This window comes from Copidosoma floridanum, unplaced genomic scaffold (genome assembly GCF_036245765.1).
Source record: "Copidosoma floridanum isolate Cflo_tuat_1 unplaced genomic scaffold, Cflo_Japanese_pri ptg000021l, whole genome shotgun sequence".
Lineage (NCBI taxonomy): Eukaryota > Metazoa > Arthropoda > Insecta > Hymenoptera > Encyrtidae > Copidosoma > Copidosoma floridanum.
In genome coordinates, this window is record NW_028321898.1 from 19,068,424 (window position 1) to 19,091,043 (window position 22,620).

General features: G+C 32.8%; 1 protein-coding gene across 1 annotated transcript; it reads right to left on the reverse strand.

Annotated features, from left to right (window-relative positions):
* Window positions 1–1,605: 1,605 nt before the first annotated feature.
* On the reverse strand, window positions 1,606–21,123 carry LOC149374162 (uncharacterized). Its single transcript, XM_089594649.1, has 4 exons — window positions 21,010–21,123; window positions 4,256–4,402; window positions 2,283–2,987; window positions 1,606–2,158 (listed from the first exon to the last, which is right to left on the reverse strand). Exons 1-4 carry the CDS (start codon window positions 21,064–21,066, stop codon window positions 1,757–1,759), a joined length of 1,311 nt encoding a protein of 436 aa, XP_089450775.1. The 5' UTR covers window positions 21,067–21,123; the 3' UTR covers window positions 1,606–1,756.
* Window positions 21,124–22,620: the final 1,497 nt, after the last annotated feature.

The following is a 22,620-nucleotide window of genomic DNA, read 5'->3' on the forward strand; positions in this document are numbered from 1 at the left end:
AATATACTACGTTTTTAATACGAAAAAAAAAAATTTAATAACTCATTAATGCAGACTTGTGATGTTAGAACACAAAATTATAAAATATTAACATAGCGTAACGCTCGAAGGCTCAAATGGTTCATCCTTATTTGCGAGGATTCTATTAAGCTATGTTTTAGTTCGCGCAGTCATAATATTGAGACGTTTGCAAGAAACCTTAAAAATGGCTGCACCCTTAAAAAAAAACGTTTTTTCATGTGCTAAATTTCTTAGGAATGCAATTTTTCCTATAGGATAAGATTTTTTTTTTTCGAGGATGACAGATACATATAGATTAATCAATTAAAATACAATATTGTTAGCAACTATTGAATTGAATTTGGTAGCGCTGATGTAGAAAAATTATCTATCTTAATTTCTAGTGGTTAAAGGGTTTTATTTTGTTTCTGCAATTTAAGCCTACGAATAAACAGTAACGGGTGTTTTTCATATGATTTCAAGCAATTTTATTCTTGGATGTAGATTTTAGTATGTATAAAAATACATATCCGTATCTCAAGTTATGACGTCAATCATGACGTCATCTATGACATCGCAAAATACGTATTTCATGACGTCGTCAATGACATCACATTTACGTCAATATGACATTATTTACGACGTCACAAAAGACGTACTCAACTACGTCTCAAAAGACCTCATTTACATAGGTTGTTGTTCAACAAAGGGTTATTTGAAAGCATTTGATGGCCAACTGGGTGCTACAATCAGGACGGTAACACCAAAACAGAGGGATTCGAAAAGTTTTTGAATTGAAAAAGTTTTTCCCCTATTTGAGAAAAATTTTTTTTTATTATGAAAAATACTTGAACCCCCCGACTATAGTGTTACCATCCTGATGGTAGCACCCAGCAGACCATCAAATGCTTTCAAATAACCCTTTGTTAAACAACAACCTATGTATATGACGTCTTTTGAGACGTAGTTAAGTACGTCTTTTGCGACATCGTAAATGATGTCATATTGACGTAAATGTGATGTCATTTACGACGTCATGAAAGACGTATCTTGCGATGTCATAAATGACGTCATGATTGACGTCATAACTTGAGATAGGGATACATACGTAATGTACATACTTCTACCTAAATGGGAGAACTGGACAGTACTTAAGCTTCGCCAAATATCAGTTAAGGTGGATCCAGCGCCTAGTGCCGTATCAAAATGGGAAGACTAAAAATTAATCATTATTTTCTTTAAAATATGGTATAAAATTATCGTAGAGACTGTTGTAAGCCATATTCTACATTTAATCTGTTACTTTAATGTACTCTGCAGAATGCAGACAGCTGAGAGCTGACTTGCACTCGCAACTGTATACTTAACAGACCAGCACTGCATTATTTATTATTGGATCGAATCAAATTTTCTATTTTTGTTAAAATAGAATATTTGTCGTAATACAAAACGTAACGACGCTAACCTTTTATGTCTGTTATTATAAATTTATACATTTTCGTCCTTAGACAGTAACGCTGTGTTAATAATATTTTTAATTACATATTATTTTATTTTATTATTATTATTTTTATTTTTTTGTGTGATAACCTCACAAGTCTGCAGAACATTTCTCTTAATTGTTTTTGAATATTAAAATAAAGTAAGGCCTAACGTTGCAATTAAAGTGCCCCCGCAATGGGCAAAAACTTAATGCCCATCGTAAAAAAGTTGAATTATCTACATATACACATACACATAAATATACACATTCTTCCTATGTGTTACGTGGCCTTAAAGTGTTCATCTCTAAATCCGTCTTCAACATCATAATTATATTCAATAGCTTGGCGTTTTTCCTACGCTCGTCCTTTAATTTTTTTCGGAGATCTAGAATGTTTCCCGATTTCTTGATTTTTGCGTGAATCATTACTAAAGAACGATGTAAACTTTTAGAGTCATCCGTCATTATTTGTATGATATTTTCTTTCTCCTTTAAATGCTCTTGCTGGCAAAAAATTTCGTTGTCTTTTTCACTGAGCGACGAAGTCAAAATTGATATTTCGTCTCTTAGTTTTCCCATCGCCTCATTTTTCGATTGGGAAACTTTTAATAGCTCAGTTTCTTTACCAGCAAGAGTAGAACTTACACGCTCCAGTCGAGCTTTTATTCCATTCAGCTGAAAAAAATTAAGTAAAAACATATATTTTTGTTCTGATTATATTTATTTGTTACTTATTTTTATGATGCAAACCTAAATTTTACAATTTTCTCAAAAACTATAAATTTTGAATGTATCATACCTCGACATTCTGGTAATATAAAACCTGCTTATCAAATTCTCTTTTGTTACTGAGTTCAGATATTTGCGAGGTCAGTCTCAAAATAGTTTGTCTATAGGCATCTGGCTCGTTCCATCTCTTCTGCTCCAGTTTTGTCCGCAAGCTTTCGATCTGCAATTGCTGCTTTGATGTTGACTCTAAGAGATATTCTTGCTGGAGTAACAGTTCGTTCTTTTTCTCCTCCAAATCTTTGACCTTCTTAATCATCTTATCCTCAACTTGAAAATACTTAGTCAAACTTTCTTCAAGCCCAAGGAGTTTGTCAAGTGGATTTTTTTGTTGATCGCTTAGAAGCGTCATGTTTATCTGTTTGGGTGGAGGAACCTCGGTTTGTTGGCTGGTGCTTGAGCTGGATAAATTCAGTGCTTCAATTTCCTGAATTTTATTATCAAGCTGAGCTTGCAAGTGACTTATTGCGTGATCGTTTTTTTCACTAGCTTTGATAAGCTCTTCTTTCTCCTTCGTCCGCGCGATAACGACCACCTCCAACTCCTGAACGTGACGGTTGAGGGTCTGCTCTCTCTCAGCTTGGGTTTGAGCATGTGCCATCAAATCCTGGATTACCAGGCGCAGTCCGTCAATTTTTTCAGAGGACATTTCTAGTTTCTTTTCGGATTCGGCGAACTTCGATTTGGCCTCATGTAATTTATTTTCCAAATTGGTTACCTGTTTTTATGAATGTATATTTTGTTAGCCACAAGTGTTAATGACGTCAACTTAATATATTTTCTACGAAGCAGCTTAAGGAAACCGTGGATAAGTAGTTATGCAACGGTGACTTTTTTAATCGAAACAGTTAGATGAAAACTTCTTGACTCGTAGCTTATGTTGAATATCTCAAAGAAAAAATAAAAAATAGCTATAGAGAAGCAGATAACAATTTTTTTCATACACATTAAAAAGGAAAACCCTGTAAGTTAAAAAATAACCTAGTTTAAGAATTAAAAAAAAAAAACGAAAGTTATATTAGACAAAAATGCGGCTGAAACCAGTGTTAACAAACAAATTTTCATAATGAGATGAAAGTTAGAGTAAATTTTTTTTTTAATTTGCATACGTACATTCTTTCTATTGAAATTTTGTTTAACGGTTTTCGTTACTCTCAGCAACTCTAAACTAGTTTCAAAGTAAAACTACTCTAGCTCAAAAAGGATAATAGTATGATAAATTTGTCACTTGGTAGGTGATGCTTGAAAAATTTTTTTTAATAATCACTGAGGAGTAAAAAAAAATTCAAATTAAAAATTTCATGTGCAGTCTAAGCCCAAGAAACTGACAAACTGCAAAAAAAATTTCGGCTATTGCTTAAAAATATTAAGGAAGCAAATGAACAGATACAAAAATTAAAATCTAAATTGGAAAGAAAGCGCACCTAAGAGATGGAAGAATTGCGCACTTATTCTAAAAAACAGTGTTTACTATTTGAAAAAAGCAATGTTCCGAGTAAATATTTGGTTAGCAATCAAAAAAAGTATCTAATCATACTAAAATTGAAAATCTGACTGAAGACTTGTATGTCAGCAAAAAAGCCGGTCATAGTTTGTGGGGCGGTAGTGATGCTACAGGTCATTTATTCTTTACCATACATCACCAATTTTAACTTAATGCTTGGCTGGAATTTTTTTACTTCAAACTGTTTTTTTATCCTAATTTTTGTTCTACGTTACTGCAGTTAATGAGAAACTAGTATTGTTCTACTGAAAAATGATTATTTTATATTTATTCTTTGAGATATTAAACATAATTTTTGAAGTTTAAAATCAAATTTGTGTATTGTGTTTTTACGCTCCAATTTTTTAACGTTCTGCCTTGTTTGTGTAAGCTTAACAATCAAGCCTGTTCGATAACTTATCGTATTTTCTAACTTAAGCATTTATAAACAGTAATAATTAATAATTTAAAATAATTTTTCCATTTAAAAAAATTAAATTTACCTTTTTATTATTACTGTCAATGCATGAATTCAGAGACTGGACTTTTATATTTAACATATTATTAGAAGCTATTACTTGTCGTAACGACGTTGTCAACTCTTCAATCTCAACATCCCTTTGATGTAGGGCTTGAAATAACTGTTGAATCTGTAATAAAAAATGTGATTTACTATTATTTAACAACTACGAGCAAAGACAAACAAATTTTAACATTAAAAATTAATTTTCGACACGCCGTGCCCGAGGAACTCGATTATGGGCCATCTGTTGTGGCTCATAATCTCTTTCCCTGAGCACGATATGTCGAAAAGTTGTATACACCACACTTGCGAGAGTTTGGTGATTGACACACGCGTGTCAGTTCGCACACGAGCGCTAGCTCGTCAATGGCCGAACGAAGGCGTCAATGGCCTTCCTCGCGCACTAGTATCGTAATGTACTATACATCATACCAAGCTTATAAGTAAAATGTTTTTATTGTTTTTTCTAAAGTAGCTTACGTCTCCATTTTGTTAATTAAATATCAAGCGAATGTTACCAGGCTTGACATAAAATTATATTAATATTCTAGTGTAGTGCTTTTAAGAAATCTAAAATACTTAAATGCACCTCTTTTTTCTTTCAATTAAATGAAAAGATGTTTGTTTCATCAAAAATCTAAGACGATCATATTTATTCTCTTATAGTGCCTAAAATTTCGGATTTTTGAAGTAATATTCCTATAGGCGCGTGATGCCCAGGGATAAATCAACGATTTTAGATATTGATCTTGAGAAAAAGTGCGATGAAAGTGGATTTTGCTCGATATTCCCCCTTTACCCCACCTCTCGTGACGTACTTCTGGTTTCCTCTACGCCACGCATTTTAAATTTTATTTCTTTTTCTTTTAACCAATTAAAAAAAAAAATAGTTTTCAAAGAGATGGGAACCCCTGACCTCTTACTTTTAGGCCACGGCCCTTACCTACTCTGCTATGAGCAGGTCCAACATAGGGTTATCAATTACGTTATGTTAGCTTATATTAATGTACATTAATTTATTTGGTTTCGTTATAAATTAAATAAATAAACAAATTAATTAATAAAACAACTTTTTTTTATGTTAAAAAAAAATCAGGCAATTAGTATATTTCAGCAGAGCTCCCTTTCAATCCGTTAATAAATATTTATTTCTTCGTATTCAGTTTATTACTTTTACAATAAATAAATAATTTTTGATCCAATTCTTTCAAATTTTTTCAAAATTTTCGAAAATAGCAAAAAATGTTTTTGTACTGTACAAATACAATAATTAATTTTTATTGTACTTAATTCTTTTAAAACTTTTCCATTCGTGATGGAAGTGGTTTTCAACACGCTTTTATTAGCTTCACTTGTAACTAACTATATGTATGTAAGAAAATCTTGAAATCTTAAAGTGACCACTTTCTGGTATCCGATTACGATGAAATTTTGCACACGCTCTGTGTTCTGATGACAATATATGACTAGCTAAGAAAATTCATTACAAATCAAATATGGCGGCCTCCCCAAGATGGCGGACTGGCTGTTTGAAATCCAGCCCCATGATATGAGTATCAAGTGAAAGGGTTTGCTGTAAGGAATACGAAAAAATAGTCACGTGACTTGAATCCATCATGGCAGCCGTCCCACGGTGGCGACTTGGCAATTTGAAATACAGCCCTATGATTTAGGTATAAAATGAAAGGGTTTGCTGAAAATAATGCCAAACGACATTTTCTTACCAAATTATAATATTACAGGTATCAATAAATAATGTTCAATGGGAGAAATACGAAGATTGGACTTTTGAGTCTATGAGATCCCACCTCAGTCAAGGTAGGATACGTGCCGAAGGCTGAATGGTATGAGGCTGGTAAAAAATATCATGTCACTAGCGTCACCTTGGGGCACCTTGCGCAACCCTATTATAATTAGCCTTGCTCCCCTACATGGACCTCTGAGGGGTCGACCGTGTATAAGACTAAAAAGTATAAAAGAAAAATAATAGTTTAAAAAACTAAAAAACACTTTTTCAACACGCATCAAAAATTACAAAATAATTCGGGTAATTAGTTTGATGACTCAAGAGTTTTGCCTTCACCAAATCTTTATTAGAGCGCAGGTAATCATAAACAATTTCAGTTCGTGGTGGACGAAAAATAATTACCTGTGCAAAATGGTTACAAGTAGGTAACCATCCTTATTAAATATCGTTCATCAGGAACTGAAATTGTTTATGATTACCTGCGATCTAGTAAAGATTTGGTAAAGAAAAAACTCTTGAGTCATTAAACTAAATGCCCGAATTATTTTGTAATTTTTAGTTCGTGCTAAAAGCGTATTTTTTAGTTTTTTAATTTAACTTAAAGTCGTTCTTCACACAGTTTGTGGGGGAAAGTTCAAAGAAATGACAGGAACTCTAATGTGTACAGAAAAACTAACAATTCTTTTTCTTATATTGATGTACTTATGCTTTCACCCACGCCTTATCCCCTCTTTCTAAATTTATTTAAAATTTAACTTGTGGATCTATTTAAAAATTCGATAAATTTTGGAATCTTTTGTACCCAAAAAATTAGGAGATTCCTAAAAATCATATAAATGACATTTGATGTAATTTTTTCATATGGTTACACTGCAATTTTTACGGGTACTTTTTATGCTTCTTAAATATACGTTTGACGTTTGAATAATATCTGTCAAAAAAACCTATGTATGATGAACGTCTTGAAGGGACATTCACTAGCATGTAATACTACCCTATAGAAGAAAACTATATTACAGGATGATTTTTCTCAATTTTCTATGCACAATTATATTTTGGGTATTAAATATGGACGAGAAATAAGTGTGATATCCTACGTGATAGATGTGAGCGTGACGTTACAAATGTAATCAGCGAAGGCAGTAGAATGTTGTTTTCAAATCACCGGAAGATTCGATGAAAGTGCACAGTCTTGGACTGGCCAGCCTACATATTATTTTTATTGTATTGTGCCGTAACGTACTGTTTATAATCGTTGACTCATTAAATATTAATTAAAAACACACCCAATCAACGTAGGTATACTGATTCCCAAGATAACTGTATCACTTTCGTACGCGATAGTGGAACAGTCAATAACTAATAAACTTTTAAGAATTTTGTCATGAAATAAATTAATTTTGTCCAGATGTTAAAAGTGGTGTTTTATTATATCAATAAAACTTATCATATATTTTCAATCGCATTACAATAAAAAAAAGCTTTAATAAATGTTTCATTATACGTACAATTGAAAACATAACCTCAAATTTCAGATTTTCCATTGGTGAAAAACATAGATTCCGTTGAAATAACATGTACATTCACCTCGCATTTCACCATTGGGACATCGCGTACCACTATTGAGACATGCATTTTCAATGGTGTTTCGCGTTAGGTACAACATTACGTAGTAAGTTTTTATTAATTATTATTATTTCTTTCTAAGATAAAATTATAAAAAAATTGTGTGATAAGCAGTAACACAAAATATATAAACAATAATTTAAATGTTCATGTTATCTGAGAGATGTGATTTGATATGAATTTTTAAACGAAATTTCACCAAAAATCGTCCCAGCGTCGGTACTTTTACCTTATACCAAACATTTAGATCCCAGAGGGTCATGTGTTTTTTGCAATATATATAGCTAATTGAGAAAAATATAAGACAATTTTTCCCTCAAGCAGACAGACGTTGGCGAATGTAACGTATGTGCTACTTCATTATGTCACTACGACAAAGTTATCGCGTCTCTAAAAATAAACAAGCTTGAATTTTTTTCTTACCCTCTTAAATCATATCAGCTCAAAAACTTAGTACTTAAAGGTGTCGATGGTGACTTCACGGAAGCCGAATTAAAAAACGAAATTACTGATTTAAATTAACCTTAAATTAAAATACACAAAATTTCTAAAACATACTTCAACAAAAAAAAAAAGCAATAGTAAAGCATGTTTTATAGTTTAGCTCACCAACAACAGCGTGAAAAATAATCTAACTAAAATAAAATGAGTAGCCTATCAAAGAATTCGTTGGGAACCTCTCAGAAAGAGAAGACTCTTCCAATGCACCAAGTGCCAGCGCATTGGTCATTCAAGCTCGAACTGTTTTCTCGGATTTCGGTGCGTTAAATGCGGTGGAAATCATGAGCTGGGGAACTGTGCTATATCTCCAAAGATTTGACCGACAAGAGCTTTTTACGGGGCGCGAACTGTAACAATACTAGCCACCCAGCCTCTTACAAAGGCTGTCCTTATTATAAGTTTGCCAAAAATATCCTTACTGATAAGCACACCGACTTCCGTACAGAGCGGGCCGCACGCATGAATAAGATAGATATCTTTGTCAACGCCGTTTCGTCTTCCCACCAGAACAGAGGCCCAAGCTCTCACAACACTCTTAACAATAATTGTATCAACACCAACACTCAGAATACACACCACATCCCGTGGCACACTAATAAAACGAGCGAATACTTATTTAGCGATAATTCACACTCTCTTCCAAATAATGCTAATGATAACGCTGACTCTTTTGTCCTTCGCATAGAAGAGCTTATTAATAAAGCAATCGATAATAAATTTTTCCAAGTACAAAATGTTTTGGATCTTAATACCAACAGAATCAACAGACTATATAAGTGCCTAGGCAGAAAATTAGACCCCGAAAATGGCGGGTAAGAGTTCTGTCACAGTCAGCACATCTGCTGATACCAACAGAAATCTCCACCTGCGACCCCATTTCTTGTTTTAGATTCATGTACAAAAAAACTAAATCCTCCAAGTTTACTATCACCTTGCGCAACATCCATTCGATAGAAATTCCAGCTTACACAAATCTAACTAACAACGAGATTGACTCACATATTACCATCCAAACAATTTAATCTTAACAGAGATTGAAGCTTCAGTCCCTAAATACAAACCAAATGATAACATTCTTAACTACATTACAACTAAAATAAGGAAACTACATAAATTCTTATCATTCCTCATTACTGCCTTAAATAAGGAATATAGATACAACAGCAGGCGCAACCCCAAAACTATCTTTTATCTGAAATTTCTTATCTGGCAAATCAATGATACACTCAAAAATAAATATAAAGTTGCCTACAATAAATACTGGGATAAACAAACCAAACCTATCGACCATACTAAATCGAAATTTTTCTCCCTCAAATTAAACCGGTTCTTTCATCCCAACGGGGCACCCAAGATCGACAACATTCTTCTTGACAGTCATAATCTAAATCTGCTAGAGTGCTGCAACTGCAATCCAGATAATTTTAAAAAAATTGACGACAAATTCTTGTTACACACACCCCTAGACAATCTAAATATGCTAGGAGCCTTCCTAGAGACCATTAACATTCCTTGGCAATTAAACGTGAACACACCTCTCTGCAATATCATCATCACTCAAATTGACGCGTTAATCCTTGTCTTCGAGCAAAAAGAGGCCAATAAAATCACAATCACTTCCTTTGACAACAAAAATACAGCCCTCTACCCATCCCAAACAAATGACTCCATAACCTTCTTTAGTGTTCCTCAAGTGACTAGAATTTTCAGTACTCTACCTAACAAAACTTTTTTAGGGCTCAACTCCATCCCCCTATTGTACTTAAATACTTACCTATCAACGTCATTAAAGACTATACTATTATCTTTAATAACTGTCTATCCCGAGTAGGAATGAACCTACAGTTTGGATTCAGTCTGGATTCATCTACTGTAGCTTTGGATCCAGCATGGATCCATTAAGTGGATGAAGCCTGGATCAATCGTGTTCACAGTTTTGAATCAATAATGGATCTAGGCAGCTGGACTTACAGATAATTGATAAAAAATGGATCGAGCCTTGATCCACATGCTGTATTATTCAGCGTGTTATTTAATGTGAAAAAAGTATTGTTATTCATATTGTAGAAATTATGTCATACAATAACTAATTAACAATGATTGTAATTTAAAACCGTACGTGAAAATAGAACTTATTGAACGAATTAATATAAACAAACAAATATTTATTTATATTCCTCTTTACATATTTAAAAGTAAATAAGAATATCTGTATTAAAACAAAATTTGCTTTCAATTATCGACTTGTCAACATTATTTTCAGTAGCAATCCAATTTGTTATAGACAGTAAATCCTGGTTAAACAAATAGTTAGTTTTGTATACTCTAAAATTTCAATCATTAAATACATACAGCCAGCTTGGTTTTTGCTCTTTTTACTCAACTTGCCAGGTAACATAACCTTATTACTTTTATTGACAATCACACGATTTTTTTATTGTTTAGACTTTCCGACAATACTTAACATGATCAGTGTCAACTGTAGTGCGTTAACGGGGTGACATTTTCAATGGTTAATTTATAACTTAAGTCATGGCTTCATACATTAATTGTGCATGCAAGAATATATATATATGTATATCATTCGTAAGGTAGCCAGTTAGCCAATATATGTTGTGTGTGTGTACGTATCATGTGATCTCATTATCCAGTACTTTACTTAAAATGGACCCATTATTGATCCAAAACTGCGATACACAATGGATCCAGGACTTGATCAATATAATGGATCAAGTCTGGATCTAATAATCCATTTCCCTTAACATCTTTTTAACAAGCATTATCTATTGGCTTGGAAAGAAGCCAAAGTTCTCTCTCTTCTCAAGAAAAACAAACCACCAAATCATGTAGTCAGCTATCACCCCATCAGCCTTACACCCGCCGATAGGAAAGTCTTCGAAATTATTATCAACCACTTAATAAAGCACTATACCAAATTAAATAAAATCATACTCCATAACCAACTTGGCTTCTGCCAACGATTATCTAAAACTCATGCCATACACAAAGTATCGACCGAAATTAACAGTCATCTGCAAAAAAGCGATACCGTCGGAGCCTGTCTCATGGACCTTGAGAGAGCATTTGACTCTGTCTGGATCGAAGGCCTGCTCTTTGTCCTGCTTAAAAACAAATATCCACGAGACCTGATCTAACTGATTTTGGAGCATGACTTGTGACAGAGCTTTTGTCACATGGAATAGGACTGACACATCTTCCATCTCCTTTAACATACAAGAAGGCTTAATGCAAGGTACAGCCAATTTGCCTGAACTCTTCAACATTTTCATGCACGCCCTACCTATGCTTTTTGGCCACAAGCAATAATACTTACTCAGCCTGATTTGCAGGCAACTTTATCATTTTGGCTGCTCAGGTAGTCACGGAGCGATAGCGCTTATGTGGCGAATGCTATTTTTCCTACCGAGGGCACACCAGCCTCCCAAAAATGCCCGAGGTAGGAAAAAAACATTTATGAACGAAAACGAGGTTGGTATAGTCTTTCCAGTTCAACATTAAGAGAATAATGTTTTCAATGATTTTTTTTACGTTTGTTAGCTCTTTTGCAGTTATTTAAATAGTATAACAGAAATTTTGAGTCATGACTAAATGCTCTGGGCGAGTGCTCAAAACTTCAGACTCGTGTATCCTGGGTATACATCATATCAAAAAAACCTGAGAAAAAATCTCGATAATTTTCGGCAGGATTAGAAAGCACAACCTCACGAGTTTTTCTAGCTAGGGTGCTACAACTAATTAGCAATCAAAGCCCTTTTTTTAGTTTTTGTATATGTATTAGCATCATAAGTTTTGCCTTACATGGAAATTTATGGTCGTGATGAATTTTTATAATCTGCTCAGAATCGCATAAACTTTCTTGTACTTAATTTTTCGCGCTGCTCCTTTATTTAGCCAGTGCTGCGAGCAACCCCAGAATCATCGTCATCATCGAGCTATTTCTGTGTGTTTACATAGTCTTTACCATAAATACAGATGTACACATCGATGACTCTCGAGTTGTCCATCATCGTTTTAATTCTTTTTGTCTTCATCTTTGTGGTTAGCTTTGTCTCACTTACTTCGACATCGGTATACCATAGTAAATTTGTATATTCAAGATTAAAGGTATCTTTGGTGGTTGGTACAGTATTTAAGGTAGGGTTCCATACGGGCCCCTAAAAAATCAACGCTTTTCGAAGGTAAATTTTTAAAAAAATTTAGTTATTTCCATAAAATTAAAGTACAAGATTAAGAAATTTCTAGAAAAGTACTATGAATTTATAATTGTGAAAATTGGGAGATGTTGCGAGGCAAACCAGATTAATATTTCATACTTTTCTTCGGATTTTCTCTTAAGTTAAGTCATTGACTCTGTATTTTTAAGAATTTATTCGATTCTTTTTAAAAAGAACACGACAACTATTCCAAACTTCTGAGGTTAATGAATTATTTCCAAAGATATAGTTGATTTTGTAACCACTGTTTATAAAAGTAGGTGTTAAATTGATGAATTTTCAGTAGCAATTTGCGAAAAAGTGAGGTCGTCAACCCCAGTATTTTCTTATTGTGAATAAATTTAGCATACTTATTTTACATGATTCCAGAATTTTAAAAGGTTCTTATGAAGCCTATAAAAATCGACCAAGCCACCTTCATAATTCGGGGCAACGGTTATTCTTACTGCTCCGACAGTACGTTGCGCTTTACACCGCAGAGTCTGGCACCGTTTCATTAACTCTTGGATAGCACAGTATAGCACTACACAATACTGACAAAGAGCTCCACAGCGTTTGGAGCATACGGAAAAATCTTAGAGGTACCCACGGAAAAATGATGGAGCAGGGTCTTGAACTCGAGTATTCCAGACGAAAGGTAAGCACTCTACCTCTTAAAGAAGTCCCAGCGAAAGGAGTTAAGAGGTCGTAGGTAGTTAAACTGATGTATAAAAATCACTGAATCCAGCAGTGTTTTTATAAACTATTTTTATATTAACCTCTTATGGATCAATATAAATATATCTTAATTTTCTAACCATACATGATAGTAATCGCACATATACCTGCAGCAGTGATACCAACTTACACAATTATTCTTGGATTAGTATCAGTGCTTGCTAGAGCCCCTTTAAGCTGCTGTAACCTCTATAATTTTTATTTCAATTAGAAATAGGTAACTGGCGGGCATGAGCTATTATATGGCAGCCATATATAACATGCATTCGAGGATCCTAATTAGTTAACTATAAATATAGATGTATACAAGTAATACATAGTTAGTGACTGTCGCTATTTTAAGCATTCATCGTCAATTTTCATCTAGTTGATACTAAATAACTAATAAATAGTGCTGTCAGATACGGATGTAAATGTGTTTTAAGTAAATCCACACAATATTATACACAAAAAAGGATGGATGATAATAATTGACAAATTTAAAAAACTAAAGTTTCTATATGGTTGAGAAGCTGATAGGGCTGTTCAATTACTGCAAATAATGCATGTGATGCATAATTAATAAGCTTAGAATCAGAAAATCTGATAAAGAAAAAACTAGAAAGAGAAGTGGGACATTGAAAATAAAAAATAAATGTACAAAATGAATGAGAATGGCTGAAAGAGACGATATTCATGAGCTTTGGATTTTTGAAGGTCTTACAAAGTTAAACACAAACATCTGTAGCACAAAGACTTCAGTCAAATGGCTTTGTACTCCATGGCTCTTTATGTGACTGCCCTCATATATGTATTAAATTTGTCAGTAAATCATTCTAAGTCCTAATAAAAAGTTTAAAATAAGTAAATAAAATAGTACAAGACTTAATACCAATCAATCACGTATCAGCTTGAACGAGATATCTTTCGCTATATAGTCAATACTAAATCGTAGTCCTCGCCACGCAATAAATCTTTGACATGCTTTGTCCCTTGGTCTTAAAGGGTCTGTATTATGTGCCATAAATGATCTAGATTGTAAGTATATAGCAGCGTATATAATCCGTTTAGATACCTTAGAGTAATTTTTAATATCAAGTTTGTAATTATTATAGGGATAAAAATCGTACATCTCTATGGTAAGAACACAAGGTGTGGCGTACCCAATCCTACTGCAATGTTTAGCCATACCAAAAACAGTTAAGATAAGAAACTATCGTTTCCTAAAAAACTAAATATTGTTTAGTCCAGTGAATTTTATCGCTGTTAGTGACAGATTCAATTTAAAAAACTTGTTTAAATTTTTTAAGTGATTATCAGTTGTACCTACAAAAATGTTATTATGTAAACCTATTGTAGTAGTTCAAAGTGCAGAAAAGAGAATAAATTAAAAATAACTAATTGCGTATCTCTAAAAAAATTTGCAGTTCTAACGACGCCTATAATTAAGATACAAATTGATACTTTATTAATGGCATGAATTCTCATATTTATTGATATTAACAACGTTAATGTATCTTATAGAACTAAAAAAATTGTAATCAAGACTTGGATACTGTTACGTAAGGGCATTAAGTATATCATCTGCTGATTCTACTTTACTGACTTTTTTACAGTAATAAATTATTTTTTCGAACAAATTATCAATTCGTTAAAATCAAAAATAGCCCTCTAACTAGTACTTGGGGGAACAAATTAAGTTAGAAACTAATGCGACCCGTAGTAAATTAGGAAAAAAAAGTTGCATCTCGTGGTGCCAAAACAGTATTTTAGTTTAAGTAGTACGAAATTTGAGTTTTTTCAAAAAGTAATACATTAAATTATACTAAATATGTAAAAGGCCTCTTAAATAGCATACTCAATGCGACACGCATTGATGTCAGTAAAAAAATAAAAAAGGTGATTTTAACATTTTGAGCAGAACTGCGAGCTGGAAAAAATCGTCTGAATCTTTTGCAAAACTTAGAACTTAGTTTGTACAAACAACACATTTGGAAGTTTTTTCCGCCCTTTGGGTGGTTTTGGAAGACTGGTACTTCCTCGGGCAAAAAAGCAGTTTTCCGATACTTGTTCAAAAAGTCTCCTTTACGAACCTCGTTACGGACCTCGCCTTCGGCTCGGGCCGCAAACCTCTCGGTTCGCAAACAAAGACTTTTCAAACTCGTAGGAAAACTACTATTGCTACATACTGGAAATCAAAATTCATACCTATTTTGTACCTATTTTCCTCACACATTGCGAAAAAACTTGTACGCAACTCGTGCGGGACGATTTCCCGCACTCTTGGCCGCTGACGGTAACTCGTACCTTGCGGTCACACTCGTGCTACGCATTCGTGTGCTCAACTGGTACTCGTTCCCGTCAACTCCGGCCACTCGTGTGACTCAATCACTACTCGTGCGGGAAATCGTCTTTTCCGCATTTGTTACGTAAATAACTATTGTCCACGAACACATTGTTTTCGTGAGTTTTAGTACAAATGCTAATTCACCAGCCAAAAAGATTGACAACACTTTTATTCACGACATTGTCGAGTAGATAATGAGTTTAGTTCCAGTGATAAACAAGTTTTAGATGACAACAATAAAGCAACCTTTTTTTGGAGAGTTGGTTGTATTAAACCAAGGTTATTGTTATCTTTGCCATATATACATATATAATGCACAAGGATCTAACCTACATACAGTGTATATTAATATAAGTTTATCATTATTGAATAAGCCCTATTATAGACTTTATAAAATCACCAACTTATAAATAAAAATTAGTGTAGTCGTATTTACATAATTATATCTGCACAAGATGAAAATGATAAAATTTTTGTCGTTCTTATAAACAATATTAAATACTATGACGGCCAAGCATGATGAACATCAACAGCCGCTAATGTTATTTTATCAGTATTGAGTTATCCTATGAAAATTATCATTATTTACTCTCAATATACTTATTTAATAATGAATATTTATATTAATTCTTGTAGTCCCACACATAATCATTTTATTTGCAGCGTAGACTAAAACGAAATTAAATTGTAAGTGGAATTGCTTAAGAAGGTAAAATTGTATTACTCAACACAGAATTGCGCAAGACAGAATCATATAATCTGCACACTTGAAATAGAACTGTGTGAACATGAGTAGGAGCCGTTAAAATATTATGTTACCTAAAATTAAAAAAAAAAATTAATCACCTTGTTTTTTAACGCAGCCCAAATTTTGTGATCTACTATATTTGATCACACTGTATTCACATGTTGACAGATGCAATCGGCTTTTCTGCCACTAAAATCCTTATTTGAGCGATGAAAATTTGCTTTGGCAGATCTAACTAATACAATTTAATAAAAATCTCTTAATGGCTCAATATTCTCAGTAAGGTTCCAAAGAATGGCAAAATAAGTTTTTTTGTCTCTAAAACTACAGTTTATACGAAAAAAGCTTGATAATTTTAAAGTGTGCGTTAAAAAACGAAAATAATAAGCCCTAGATTAACGAAAAAAAACCAGGGGATCACCCAAAAATCACAAAAAAACCTCCTTTTTTTTGCATAAATTATTAAATTAATAACTTGCTTTGTGATAATCCTAGAGAGGTGTAATTTAAATATGTTTTTAGTATTGTGATCTTGAAACTACAATTGAAAGTAAGATTCAAATGTTTTAAATATTTGGCAAACCATCGACACTTGCAAAAAGTGACTTGTTTTTTAAGTGACTGTGAAGGGGATTACATTTTTTAAGATTCAGCCACAATGAATGGAGCTCTGAAGTAGACAATTGATGGTCTGTTGACGTTTTTTGATATTATAAATATTTTGGATAGCTGTTACAGAAAAAATAACAACAAATTTATGCTAAATTCAACTGTAATTTTAGGAAATCTGAGCAACGACTTTAAGCCCTCTACAATTACTGAACTGCGAGTTATTAAATAAACAGTTTATGTAAGAAAAGAGAGTCGTTTGCCATTTTTAGGCGACCGGCTAGTCCAATTTTGTTCACACAGGCCTCATTATCTCCGTTTTCTATCGCGCACACGTAAGATACATTCAACTTTTTTTTCGTAGGAGCTGTAGTTTGTATTCTAGACGTAAGAAAATGGTTTGTGCCATTTCTGACATACTGTTAGCAATTTTCCTGACAATATAGAGCTATTAAAAGAATTTAACTGATTTACATTATTTAGACCTCAGAAAACCAGTGGGCAGTAGGTACTCAAGTATTGAAGTATAAAGTTATACTTCTATAATATTATATAGCTGACAATACAATTATAATAACAACTATACCTTCTATAAAACGATATTGTGTTCAAACGTAGTGTAGTTTACGTTGAAATAAGTATACCTACGTTAATTGGTTATAATTTAAATAAATATTTTTACGTTCAATAAATAAGTGATTAGAAACAACACATTACGCCAAAACACAATAAAAACAATATGTAGGCTGGTTTACATTTCTAACGTCTCGCTTTCATCTGTCACTTACGATTAACTCCTACTCCACATAGTTTCCTAGGCTATTTTCAATACCCAAAATTAATTTTTTTTTTTTATTTAAATTTTAAAAAATCGAAATTTTACATGTAACCTTATGGAAAAAAATCACGTGAAATTGCTTTTATACTATCTGTAGAGATCTGTAGAAATGATATAGGAACTTCAAATGCTAATTGTTTTACAGATTGCTCTTACTTAAACCTATTGAATTTTCAAATAGATCTACAAGTTTTTTTTTTTTTTTTTTTTCATAGTTTAAGAAAAAAACGGTCCAGTGTCCGTAAAAATAAGTATGTAAGTACGTTCACATGAGAAAAATAATTGCCAGCGTAGCTACATATAGTTACACTTATCTGCCCTTTCCGAACTTTTCCTCCGCTAACTATACGATAAATGTCCTTAAGTTAAGAAGTCACTTTAATCACGATGGAAAAGTTATGAAAAAATAAAATGCGATAAAAAACAGTTATTGTTTTAATACAGTTCGAAAACTTTTTTTTAATTTTTCAAGATGTAGAAAAAAAATTATATAGACAATTAATTATTAATTGTTAAATTAGATATAGTTTCAGAAATTTCCTGCCACATAGGCATTCTCAAAAGTTTTCACGTTTCATCCACTACTTCTAGCTAATGTCTGAGGTTTACTTTTCTTTCTTTGATTATATTTCAAGTATTTGTCTTTAGCATCATTTAAAAATTGTTGTTCATGCATTGCTTTACTTGTGGATAAATAATTAATAGTTAAACTTAATTGTTAACTTGTTTATCCGTTCCCATATCCAAGGACCAACTAACAACTCGCTTTAATACAATTCTGCTTTTTCTCTACAGACAGTTAAAAAGTATTGAGTCTTGCCAGTTTTAGAACTATTATCATGCATTCCTCAGCCAACAATATATAGAGAATATTTAGATGGTAGTGCAAAGCAAATATGCTGATGTTTATTTATAATAGATTTGTAAATATACAAATTTAACTAGCATATGCTATGTGTAATGAAGAGTTTTTATGTTTAAAAACAAAATGAAGTTTTTGGCTATGGGTAGACCGTTTAAAATTCGGAAATTCGTACAGTGATTTTACTATTGTCAACCAGTTAAGATTACATTATTTACAAAAATTTGCATTACGTAAGGCTTGTTTCTTAAAAGTCTGGTAAGTTTCATTGTAGAAAAATATTTTATCAATTAAAACCTTATTGTGCGTACAATTTTTTTATTAATAAGAAGTAAACAAGACTAAATGATGAAAAAAATGAGTTTATCTTAAAAAAATTTTATATTGGTGTGATTTCTAAGAAATCAGTATCGACATACAACAAGCTCAAAATTACATTTCGGTGAATTGGGTAAGTGAGTGCACGACCGCCACTTGACAGTCGTTTGCATATGCAACTGTGTATCAGCCACACTTAGATACAAACACTCACATAGTTCTGCATAATATATTCTTACTTCTTTGTTGCTACTCACAGTGAAATAGTAGGGAAACTGGGGGATACTCTTGCATTTACGTGGTTGACTTGGACCTTGTCTCTGTCTCATCTACTCTTGCAGTTTAATGCAAAATTATCTGTACAGTTTTTTCCTCAAGATTCTGTGCTAGTCCAAATGATTAAAAATGGCTCAATCGAATAAAAAGTTTTCCGCTTCATACGCTGGCATTTTTCTTACTGTTACTCAGATTTAAGTAGAATGAAATTTCAAACGCAAGTTTAACATTGACTCGCCTTTTGAAAAAATTTTCAATCATTTCGTCGTAATCAATAACTCAAATTACGCAAACTTTTAAAAACACTTTCTTCTCTAATAAATTTCTTATTTTTAAGTTTTTTTGTTGGTCCAAGCGAAAAAGTTTCAGTTCTGACGATCATTGAAGTTAAGTGGCATTTGCTGGGGTTAGGATTTGGATGCGTGATCGTTCGCATCTCACCGTTTTGCCTTAGCCATGGATTTTTAAGGGTCAATAAAATATTTTTCTTACGCTTCGTCAACGTCATCAGGGGGTGTGCAGGAGTTAGTTCTAGTGTTCATAAGTATAGCAATTGTGTCAGTACTCAGACAATACACCGTTAAGTTTTGAGTGTTAGTCACCTCCTATTACTCCAACTTTTTTTTCCATTCCATTTCCAAGTGCTGAGTACTCTAATTAATGTATCCAGGATAGAGCTAAACATATAGCTCTATGATTCTGATGTAAATAAAGATATACGTCGGCTGATTATTGTTTACCGATTGAAACAAATTTTCTTACATGCAAACACAGCCGAATTATGCAGTTATTAACTATAAAAACAAAGATGGAAAGCTTCAACCAAAAAATTATTGTTTCACGATTTTCTTGAAAATAATATACTTAAAAGCAAGTAGATATAGAAACCCAGCCGTAACGAAGGTAGCTTAAACTTTCGAAACGATATGTATTATCAATAATACATTAGGTTTATCTATGTAGGGACTTTTGTAATATAACGCCTCGTTAGTAAGCCATGCATGACAAACATTAATAGGAATATAATGACTATTGTGTTTTTATCAAGTCGATAATTGAAAAGTTCCAACTTGCGTTCCTTTTGAAATCGTAAATTTTCTTAACAAAGGCAGTTATCAAGTCAATATTTTTTTGGTGTATAGTTAATATTAAATATACTAAATGTTGAATAGTTATGGAATTTTTGTACAGCTACAGGCTTATTAGTAAAAATTATGTATACTCGGTGAACACTTGCATTAAATATTACTATATAGTTGTATTTTTTAGATATAATATAAAAAAGGTCGTATAATTTCAGATATAATACATCTTATCGCTTATAGGGCTTGGCTTATTTTTTAAAACAGTACTGCATGCGTCATACGTAGATACATATGCAATCGGTAAACTTTTTACTGCAACCACTTGTACGGATTCTTATTATTGTAGAATTAACTACGTTATTTTATAATAATCAAATGATTTCACACTCCATGATCTTATGGGTGTGCTCTTTAAGAATATTTAATTATTAATTAAAATATTTGGTGATATTGTTGGTAATTAAAGTAATGCACGTTGGCATTTTTGGGAGACTACACAAGGTGGTGTAATCAGAGGACTAGTAAGAGGTAACTAGTGAGCTTCTTAGGAAAGTAAGCTGTGAACCGACGCCTTTTGTTGCATATGAGCAATGCGTATGTATGCATATACTTTACAACAATAACGAATATTATTATGTATTAATTTTACGGATCAAGATAGCCAATCAGCTACTGTCCCGTGTTTCGCAGCTCACTGGCTTACGGGGTGATATCAGTCGGAGGCCCCCTGGGTTACCCTGACAGTATACATATACCAAATTATAAAAAAGTGTATGCAGAGATACTCCTCGAAACATTTTTCTTTACTATTTTATTGTTATCCAGTACATAGTGTATGGTTTTTACCGTTTTTCGTGCAGCCTCCAAAGTATTGTATTTAACGCATTTATTCTCCTGCTCCATTTTCCTGCAGCAATAACACTAATAGTTTTATAGCAACTTTTGATATTTGTCCTTCAAGTCTGCGTTCCAACACTTACTTTTACTTTTTCAATCTTACGGTAAAACTGTTACAAAACTTTCTATTTAGTGGTTAAGAACAACGTTAGAACTTTAACGACCGTAACTTCACACTGAAGTGACTAAAGCGCGGGTCGAAATCGCCGGATAGGTTTGAGTGAGTGGAGTTGGGTGAGTCGATAAGTCCCCCACTACCAGTGCTTGTTATTCCACTTAAGTCCGCGCGTAATTTAAACATAAAACTACTCAAGCCTTTACCAATTAAAACGATTGACTGTAGCGTGCTTAGAAGATACTTGCTGCTTTGCGAATTTTGAAAAACCCACTAACCATTCATCTGCATGTAAATAAATGACTATTAAAATGTTTTTATCCTGTACAAAATCTAAATGTATGAATCACAATTAATTCTTAAATTTTCTTATTTAGAAGTAATTTTGTTGCATACTATTTAACTTTAACAACTTGGAGGTATTCGATATTTTATTGATTTCTTTCAAAATTAAAAAAAAAAAAAAAAAAAAACATGTTGTCAAATTATTTTCCCATACATACATTAAAAAATCAAAACTGTATCGAGTTTGCAGTTTGTGCAGGCTCCTGGAAAAAAAGGTACCTTTCAGACGTAATTATGGAAGATGTATAGCCTGTCAGCTGTATAGTACAACTGTACTGTTCCTGCATGGCCCGTAATCATGAAGTTACAATGTTACAGATCAGGTTGCTTCCAAAATTATACCTTTATCAGAATCATATGGTGTCATTTACAAGTAATTCTTTTTAGTTCTGCAAAATATAATCATTATTATATATGAACAAGGGGCTTAATGTACGTAAAACACGACATCTTGCATGTAGGGCACGGATTTTTCCAAACAACAAGTATGATTTAAAACTAAAGAATTTCAATGCAACCCTTAATTCTTATAGTTGGATATCATATCTAAGCAAGGTTTATATTTTTGGTTTTAGTTTTCAACGTAAAATTAACTACCATGACGTTTTGATAGAAACTGAAAAAAAAGTTACCTACTACAAAATAAGAATTTGGTCATTTTAAAACAATTTTCGGTAGTTCTCGTGTTAGGACAACACCGTAAATACAACCGTAAGAAAAAATGCATTTTAATGTGATCTGCTAGTTTTGTACTTACTATTTTGTCTAAGAATGTAATACAAAAAAGCTAGATGTAAAAAAGGATTTTGTACCTCTTGTAAAGATTTTTACTGTTTTAGAGTATTATTTACGATGGCTTAAACAGAAAAACGTACGGAATGAAAGTTTTATTGTAACAATCCATTCAACTTTGGTAATTGACAATGAAACTAACATCGATTTTTGCAGTATCTGCAACTGTTGTACTTTATAGAGCATCTCTCTGATGCTGCGTGCGATAGTAAAGTATGTTATACCAAAAAAATGCAGTTCTTGGAACGTTATAACTTTGTGGTTGAATACAACCGATTTTAACATACACGTTAAAAGTTAAAGCCAAA

Coding starts and splice junctions, on each gene's coding strand:
- LOC149374162 (XM_089594649.1), bottom strand. CDS start 21,066: ATGGAGCAGGAGAATAAATGCGTTAAATACAATACTTTGGAGGCTGCA. Junction 4,403..21,009: donor TGGAGGCTGCACGAAAAACG/GTAAAAACCATA, acceptor TTTTTATTACAG/ATTCAACAGTTATTTCAAGC. Junction 2,988..4,255: donor TTGACAGTAATAATAAAAAG/GTAAATTTAATT, acceptor TCATAAAAACAG/GTAACCAATTTGGAAAATAA.